The sequence below is a fragment of the Cyprinodon variegatus genome, unplaced genomic scaffold (assembly GCF_000732505.1).
Source record: "Cyprinodon variegatus isolate N-32 unplaced genomic scaffold, C_variegatus-1.0 Scaffold38, whole genome shotgun sequence".
Lineage (NCBI taxonomy): Eukaryota > Metazoa > Chordata > Actinopteri > Cyprinodontiformes > Cyprinodontidae > Cyprinodon > Cyprinodon variegatus.
Window position 1 is genome coordinate 1,750,724 of NW_015150491.1, and position 9,365 is coordinate 1,760,088.

The 9,365-nt window shown below is 42.1% G+C and overlaps 1 protein-coding gene across 3 annotated transcripts in view; it reads right to left on the reverse strand.

The window, feature by feature from the left end:
• Positions 1–322: 322 nt before the first annotated feature.
• The window catches only part of sesn1 (sestrin 1), an 84,055-nt gene continuing 75,012 nt past the window's right edge, over positions 323–9,365 (reverse strand). The window contains exons 1-7 of one of the 3 annotated variants that reach the window (XM_015369787.1): positions 4,425–4,698; positions 3,739–3,804; positions 3,450–3,650; positions 3,178–3,360; positions 2,832–3,068; positions 2,495–2,749; positions 1,987–2,409 (exon numbers count right to left, since the gene is read on the reverse strand). In XM_015369787.1, coding sequence (XP_015225273.1) covers positions 1,987–2,409; positions 2,495–2,749; positions 2,832–3,068; positions 3,178–3,360; positions 3,450–3,650; positions 3,739–3,804; positions 4,425–4,526 — 1,467 coding nt within the window. In that variant the 5' untranslated portion in view covers positions 4,527–4,698. Of the gene's footprint in view, positions 2,410–2,494; positions 2,750–2,831; positions 3,069–3,177; positions 3,361–3,449; positions 3,651–3,738; positions 3,805–4,424; positions 4,699–9,365 lie in introns of those variants that run through there. The other 2 variants (XM_015369786.1, XM_015369785.1) reach the window with 2 other exon arrangements.

Genomic DNA, 9,365 nt, shown 5'->3' on the forward strand with positions numbered 1-9,365 from the left:
ATAAAGACTTAAAAGTCCCTGAAATGTCTCGATGCAAATAAGCTGGGCTAGTCCCCTAAGCTCAGCTTACTGGTGATGATCAGCTTTGTGTATGTAGAACATTATATGCAAGTCTTAAAAATCCACATTTTTAAATCATCTTGTCATACGATGAGTTAACATTTCCAGTTTCTGTTCAAATATTAAGTCATAGTCATGATTGTGCTCTTTTCCCAAACTGTGTATTTGGATCTCCCAGAATTTTTCATGATGCAAGTTTGACAAAACTGCAGACAGTACACAAAAACTCAGTATAATAGTTTATTTTTTTACTTTTTCCATATTTTTATATAAAATGTGTCAGTAACTGACATCAGTCAGGAGCTTGAAAGAAAAACAAAACTTCGACTTCCTCTGAAACCACGTTCAAATGTACCATTCTTTTATCATTGCAGCTCTGCTCCTCCTCACATTATCGTTCGCCTGATTTTCTCAGTCCAACTTAAAAAGAATGCAGTACTTTACTGAATTTTAGTAAACAAAAGAAATAAGCAGAGGCTTCAAACCTCTGATAAAAAAAAATGCTGCTTTTGCACTGGTTAGACTTCCCTCACAGGGAAAGAAGCACAGCTACAACTTTTTTTGCGTCCGAAAGCTATCGACCGCAGGCAGCCCCCCGTGTGAGCGCTGGATTCCCGAGCAGCGGGAATACAGCTCTGCTCACGAAAGAGCACTTTTTTAACGTTTAAAACAAAACAAAAAAAAAACAGAAGAGGTATTTTACTGGTAAAATTCACAATCAAAAGCTTTGAAAGAGTTTGGTCAACCAGCCAGGTGGGATAAGCGGAAGACGAGATATGACGGAAGCAAACCCCCTCCTGGAGAACTTGGTTTTCCAACTTTCCATTACATTAACATTTTTTTCCCCCAATACAAGAAAAAAAAGACATTAAAAGAACAGTTTTCTCCCAATAAGAGAGCTACAGCAGAAGCAAGAAGGCTTTCCTTCAAAGTGCCTCGCTTTTTTTTTCCTAAATGAAATTCAAAGACATACATTTCTGTTTCTCCAATTCTTGAGAAATGCACACAAACACTCTCACCTCAGTTATCAGAAGAACAGAACTCATTCACACCTGTACAGTCAAACTCAAAAGGGCTCAGACAGTGTTTCTTTTGAGCTTTCCCACCCACATGTAGGGTTTTCACACTCCTCGGATTAGCTTACTTTGACGTTTGAGACTGGGGACGTGGTTAAGGGGTAAAAGGGTAGGGTGGGGGGTAATGCAATGGATTTTTAATAGACAGGGGCTTTTATAAAGGGATTAAGGGAACTGGGTGAGGGGTGATTCTGGGCATCAATATGATCCCACTAAAATACAGCTGGGAGCAGCAGCATCAGCACATATGCACACTGTGCTGGATATAGTTCAGGCACACGTAGAAATCACTGAAACAAACAAAAACACTAGAGTTAACGCATCCATCTGGGGTTACATTGAAAACATCCTCTACTCATCATACAAAAGTGAAAAAAAATGTTAAAGAAACTAAAACAGTGACGACAGAATCAAAAGTGCAGACTGGATGTGGCTGCACAGCTTTCTTTCTGGGAAATTTCCCCGGGATGCTCATTCCTATCAAAAGAGAACCGAGGCAATGCTGGAATACTGAAATGTAGTCCTGGATGTCTCCAGTGTCAATGCTCTGAGCCTCAACCCCCTCAGCAGGGCTTCAGTTTGCTCAAGGCTGTCCTCTGTTGGTTAATTTTGGCACTGCAGGAAACCTCTGATAATGTGGATCCACTTGTAGTTTGAGATGACTTTGCTGCAGTAGAAAATCTTCCCTTTGTTCCAATCATCTCTGCAATGTCCTACCAACAGGCGTTTTAAAAACTGACAGCTCTTTTTGCTTAACAACTCCCTCGCCCCATGTATTTTTTTTTTCTTTTAAGTGTTCCAGAAAGAGCAACGACGACAGTTAAAGAACAGTAAAAACGCCAAAAGCACTTCATGTCATATAGCGAGTGATCGCTCTCAGAGCGTATAAAAGTTCTGCTTGCATCCGTGCTTCCATCAGCAGCAAATTGACGTGGACCTTTTCGGAGTGCTGCAACTGCCTCCAGAAACTCTCATACATTCGTTTGGTGGTCTTCTCAGGGCTGCACACCATTGTCTTGATATAGATCTTAAAGCTACGGTCCAAAAGCTGATTTATCTCCCCGTAATCAGAATGGTCATACCTGATGCCGAACATGCAGTGGATGTAGTTCCAGATGGCCCTGCGCAGCATACTGGTGTCCACATCCTTATGTGTCGCCATGGTGTTGTATGTGAGATTGTAGGCCATCTGAAACTTCTCGTCCAGCATCTGCCCCACATCGGGATACAATCTGTTGACCAGAGAGAAACCGTGGTCCTCCCAGCTGTAGTCCTGCAGGAAACAGAAACCACGCCTCTGTAACCGACGTCCAAACCACGTTCTCACGCTGCTCCGCAAATCTGCCTCTGAGGTTTACCTGCGCTCTGAACGTGGGAACCTGCTCCCCCCTCCTGGAGAAGTCCTGGTAGCCATAGCTGGTGTCTTCAAAGTGCCGAGAGATGTCCCTGGAGGGGGCAGACTCCTCGTCCTCTGACGTCACCACCAACATGCTTTCGGTCTTCTCCCTCTCAAAGCGGGTGGCCATCTCCTCCTGGCTGGCCTCTTCATCGTCACGGCACTCCTGCAGCTGCTTCATTCTCTCCATCAGCTCTTCCACCTCACCACACATCTCCTGCGAGAAGAAAGCAGCAGTCAGCGATAATTCAGGGTCGGTTCGATTCTGCAGACTTTCCTCTATATATGCGGCTATTCACCTGATTGCCCAGCAAGTCGTCATGATGATTGCCGTGACCGTTTCCATTGGCTATGTCGCACATGCAGTACTGGCTAAGGGAGGGGGGTCTGAACGTGTGTCCGCTGTCACAGTTGATCTCTGGCATGATACCACAGCCGAAGGTGAAAGAGGAGAGGGAGTGGTAGTGGGTGAGCAGGACTACAGCGTGGATGAGCTCTGCCAGGGACCAGCTGTGCTCCTCAGCCTTAAGGAGGCGCTGAAATTGAAAAAAATAAATAAAATAAAAATCATGAAAGGCTGCTGAAATAAACCACAACTTCAGGTCTTAGTTGCACATCTACAACCAGGGATCTCAGTCTGCTCACCTCGATATGCTCCTTGGTTAAAAGCCAAGGACGATGGGCCAGGATTTTGTTGATCTCCCCGAGCTGCTGCAGCTTCTGCGGAGCTTCGTTCAGGCCGTTCAGCCACTTGGGATTCCCCCCGACCTGAAGGAAGTCGTTCACATGCAGGTTGACCAGGTAGGAACACTGGTGGCGAGCAGCCGCCTGCACAATCAGGAGAAATTGCATAATCAGATTGATAGGAAGAAAAAAAAGTACTTAAAGAGTTTACAGAGGCGGGGTCTAAGACATACCATGATGCCGATGTAGTGTCTGTGGTGCAAAGGCAGGGGTCCGTCCATCTGCAGCAGGTAGTGCTGCGTCCGGAGGAAGCTCTCCAGGTACTGTGGGTGGAAGCTCATCACGAGGGAAATGTTGTCCAGCCGATGAAGGGCTGCGAATGCATCCTCAAAAATTGCCTGCGTCCTGGCGTCCACTTTACTGACTTGAAGAATCTAAACACCAATCAAAATTTAGATTTTATGTTATTTGTTTGCAACAGATTTCAAAGTCTCTTGAAGGAAGGGAGAGATCTGACCGTACCTCTTTTTCAGGGATAAATCTGCTTGGTCCACTTCCTATGGGTCTTGGGATCCTTACGCCTAAATCCTGGAAAAGAATAAAATAAGGTTTAGGAATATATTAGATGAGGGGGAAAAAATGCTAAAGAAAGGAAAAGTAAATGCTGCAGTTAAATCATCCAACTACCCCCTCCCCCCCTTGTTGCTGCAACATTGAAAATATCTGATTAAATCGTGTTTATTTCTGCATGACATATGCATTCAATTCAACAACCTTGAAGTCTTGAAATAAACAAAAATAATTAAATAGCCCCCTGTTCATAGAGAAACCTTCACAGACTTGCTTTGTCCAGTAACTTTCCGCTGCTTGCCTAGACATGTCCCCACAGCGCTCATTGGAAAGTCCGAGAAAAATGGCATCATCCGCAGGTGACAGTGTGTTTAAAACACTTTAAACTGCATCGTCTGCATGTTTCCTTTTTAACATTTGCAACAAACAGATAAACCCGGAGGTTTCCTTGTCCAGTTATGACAAAGTCTTTACTCTCGTAAACAAGCCTGGACAAAAGACTGCACTGCAGCCTGTCTGCTACAAGCACGGATTTACTTCCAAATAATTCTACTGTCACCGCTCTTAATCTCGCATTCCAGGGATAAACATGCAAATAATGCAAGATTTGCGCCCTTTTTTAATGTTTTTCGGGTTACCTTTTTGGAGAGCCGTTCACAATGGGTGCATATCTTAAACAAGTCTGTCACTGCGATTGAATTATTCTCCGCGTTCTCCGATGGTGCGATGGCGTGCCTCATTTCGTTTCCTCCGTTTTCCCCTCTGCTTCTTTCCGCGGAGCAGGTAATTAAAGATAACTGTAAAGTTTAAATGGCTCTTTTTTCCTCCTGTCTTTGTTCCTTGGGGCACTGCTGGGGGAAAGTGGCCAGGCAGGCAAGGAGTCAGCTGTTGCTGCCCCTTTAGCAGAATACCGTCCTCTTCAGCTCATACATTCGATAAATATGTTGGGGCTCGGGTGAGTGACAGCGCAGGCAACCAATCGGAACGCGAAAACAGATTTAGGCAGCCAATAGGCGCGCTAGAGCCCCAAGTGGGAGGGGCTACGCGTGAAGAAAGATTGCGTCCTCGACGTGAGCTGGTAGGAGGGAGGGGGAGTCAATCCCCCTCTAAGAAAACATCATCATTTCTCTCTCTCTGCTTCTTTTGTTCTCTGTTCTTATCGATCATGATTGAATTTAGTGTTTTTCTTGCGTTCTGTGTGCTAAATAAAACCTTCAATCAATTCACGCAGATTCCTAAAGGATTTTTCCATACAAATCATTTAAATCAATACTGATCTGAAAGGATAAAAACCCTACAGTTCCTAAAATAGACCTGAGTAATGGTCTAAATGCAGTTTTAAGGGAGAAAATGCATCATATCTCTTTATTCATCTTTGCAATCTCTATGAAAACAACCACCAGTTCTTGCAGGCAGCAGCAGGTCCCCCTGTTGGCTTGTGCTGGAAGAGCAGGCAAAGTGAAGGGATGTAAGAAAGCTGAGCCCCCAGCCCTCTTTCGTGACCAGCAATGATAATAGTATAAATAAAGAAGGGGGTAAAGGTCAAACCAGAAAGATCAGCACTGCCATGGTTAAATGGACGGCTGCAGCCTCTGCAGCAATAACAGCCTTTCGGTTGGTGGTTTTGCACCACAGCCTATCGCACCACAGAAAATGCCATTCCTCCACCAATCAGCCCACACTGAAAGGAGGCCTTTCAAAGCCAGGAGGAAGCAGAGATAAGAAACAGGCAGCTCAATGACTTTGTTTATGCCAACGCTGACAATAACATGTTCAGTGGAACAGCTTTTAACTAGTTTAAATAAAGCACAGGTTATAAGGTAAATGATCCATCAGAATTATGTCAGGAAGATAACACTTCAACCACAAGTTTTATGGGTAGCTTACTTTTTCTACCTTACAAATAACCCAGTTTTCCTCTTTCTTACTAGATGAATATAATGACCTACTTAAGTTACCTCTAAAAGGGGTTTGACCTTGTCGTATGTAAAAACAGATAATCCATTATTATTGAATAGTCATTCAAACTTTGATTAAAGTTTTTTATTTTATTTTTGGAAACTCAGTTTAAATCTACCCAAGACTGATTACTGTCAGACCAAAAGACTCCAAGTCCCTTAAACAGAACCTGTCAGCACCTGTCTTACAGAGGTGGTATAGTGATGATATGCCTTTGTTTTGCTGCAGTGACCTATAGAAACATGAATCTTGCAGCAGAATCTCTAAAAATCACTTCATTACATTCAGTTGCAACAGGATAATGATCAAACACCAAGTATGTTTACCTGTAAAATAACAAAATATGGCTGTTTGAGTAAAACAGATTTTACTTTGAAGACAGTAGCATGTCATTAAACGGGACATTTATCATGCAGTGTGATGGGTGGTTCTAGACAGAAGTCCTGTAGAGCTGACCCCCCCAAATAAAAAAATAATACTAAATCAATTTATGATAAATAAATATCTGCTGGTACAGAAGCTGTAAATTATATGTCCTTTAGACCAGTTTAAACTTTTACAGTTTTAACTTAATGATGATGGAAAATTAAGTTGTCGCATTTCCAGCTTAAGTCCTATTGAGATTTGGTCTTCATCTGCTTCATTTGAGATTTCCAGGAGCTGAAAATGACTTTTTGGTTCCCTTAAAGGTATAGTGGAGGATATTTTTTTTTCCGAGTGGATCATCAAAATAAGTGGTCCCCGTAATTGTCAATCATTCCAATGATTTGTTTACGTAAGGCCGTCCTACGTGATCTTCCCCCATTTTCACTTACCGCTGGTGAGTCTGACATAGTGGAAAAATTGCAGATTGAAAATAAGTTTGTTTTAGCCATGCTAACAGCAAATGTTTAACAGAGCGTGCACAAGGAGAAATGGGCTTGTGAATGCTCTCGCACGCGTTTAATAGGCATTCCCTCTTGGGAGCGGGTACAGGGTTGTGCATGTGTTTTTAAAAGTGGAGAGGGCGGATCTTTCAAAAATTTGTGAAAATCCTCCACTATACCATTAATATTTTGAAAAATTAACTGTTGTCCTGTTTTTTTTTTTTATTCTTTTGTTCACAGCCCTCTTGATTTTGTATGTTTGAATGCTATAAGATGTGTTTATACTTAATAGATATTGCACTAGGTGCAAATGCTAAGCATGCATTTATAGGCCAAAAATAAATAGAACCTCCACATCACTAAATGCCAGGGGGCATCTGACTACAATTTTTTTTATTAAGTTGAACATCAAGATAAGTTGCCTACTAATGAGAGTGATAAACAACTTCAACTTGGTAATTAGCTAAAGAGCAAGCTAATAGAAGGCAAGTCCAACCCTGTGAGGCTGCCTAGCCTGTTTCTCAACCACCTGCTAGTCCCCTGCTCTGATAACAGTATAGCACCATATTCAGCAGGTTCATTGTGTGTGTGGAGCCAGCCCCTGCCAGCCCCTCTCATGATGCCACAGGGTGGGGAGTAGGCCAGTGGTAAACATGTTCCCAGGACTGGAGTCAGCACTCCCCAGCCTGCTGGGAGCCCCATGGCTCAGCAAAGCGGCACAAGAGGCTGGTCAGCATTAGGGCTGACGACTCACCAAACCTTTTCACATAAAAGAGCTTAGGCTCAGGGGTCCAGCCTCGCAGACACGACCAAACATTATTGTCAGAGCGCACGCACTGACGAGGCAGTTAGTGGCTGCACGTTAGATGTGTAATAACAAGCACAGAGCCTTGCAAAAGTATCTCTATCCACTGAAAGTTGGATTTATTTCTTTAAAAACTATTAAACTTCATTATCTTTATATAATTTTCAGAATTTCTTTACAAATCAAAACCTGGAGTGTGAGGGCACTGGAATACAGCTACCATTGCTTCTGTTTGGAGTGACTAAGATGCAGTGAAAACCAAAGAACCCACCTGATATGTCAAGGTTAAAATTGTAGAGAAGATTTAAAAACCTTTTTGAGCAGTTTTCAATTCATCATCTGAATTAAAAGTCTACTGCACAACTCTAAACCCACAAGAAAAAGACCATCCAACTGAACTGATATGCAAAGCTTGTAATGCGAGTGACCCTGAACGCACCAACCCAACAGGAAAACATGGTGACAGCAGGACTTACACACAGGACAAACCCAGAAAGAAGCTGTTAAAAGGCTGAAATCAGTTTGGACAGGGTAGAGGTTCACCTTCCAGCAGCATATTAGCTCTAGAATGCTAGAATGGCCAAGTTAAAGTCCAGTCTGAAAGTCCAATTGAGAATCTTTTCAGAGAAAAAAAATGATAATTGAAAGACCTTTCCATCCAATCAGCTTGAGCTGTTCTGCAAAGAATAACATTTTAGTCTAAATTATGTAGTTGTTACATAAAAAAATTGACACTGCAATTGTCATTTTAATTGAGGGAGAGCAATAAAAACACATTAGTTCACCACCTTTAATGGTCTCTTTGCTTTAATAACAAATCATGTGGACACTATATATACTCACATCTTAAGTTTGAACCAATTTGGAGAAAAAAAAAACATTAGAGCATGGAAACTGTTGCTCATATTACATATAAAATAAGTTAAAGGAAATATGACTAGTTTCATAAAATGATGTTAAAACAGTGAGATTTGAAGGAGTATAGTCTGCACACCCACCTCTAGATTCCTCAGGTGTCTTAAGATAAGATTATTTCCTGCATTTCATTTTCCAGCATCGACATGATTAAAGAAAACATGCCTTGCTGCTGTCACAGTCTGCTACGCGTATTCTCGAGAGCCTTTTGAAGATTGTTCAGAACACAATGTGACATATAAAACCACAGTGCGGATGTCTCAGGGGAATCTGAAGACATAAATCGTTAGGAGTCTCACTCATACTGTCTGTTGTCACCTGCAGTGAGCCCGAGCTGTCAATCAACTATTCTTAGAAGAGAACCAGTGGAAAAAAATATCAAATCACTAAGTGAAATTGATCAGGACAAGAGATGCTGAGAATTTTGTTTTTGCTGTTAGGAGTACAATCGGAATCACTGAGATAGTGAATGGCTGAAAACAAGCACAATTACTTAGAATAAACTGGGAGGCCATTGGAAACAACAGGAATCATCCCAGATTTGGTTCAGGTGCCTCCGGCAGAGCAAGGGCATAGACAATGAAAACATTTCCGCATGATTTATTTACAATTAGAATACACTCCTAATCCTGGAACAGCAGGGAAAAAATATTCAGGTGTGAAAAAAAAATCTTTTTTTTTTAATTATTTCAAAAAGATGAGAAGTTATTTACCCCAGAAATAAAACAATCTAGTTTTTGGTCTGTTTCTAAAATCAAATAATACGTTTATAGTAGTTCATTTACGATGCTTCAGTATTTACTTTGATTCATTTCTATACCCCAGAAGAGAAATCTTCATGCAGACAGTTACCAATATAAAATATATACATTTTTCCATCCCAGCTGGGGTCGCGAGGGGTGCTGGTGCTTATCTCCAGCTGTCTACGGGCGAGAGGTGGGCTACACCCTGGACAGGGCGCCAATCCATCGCAGGACAACACAAAGAGAAACAGGACAAACAACCATTCACGCACACACTCACACCTAGGGAGA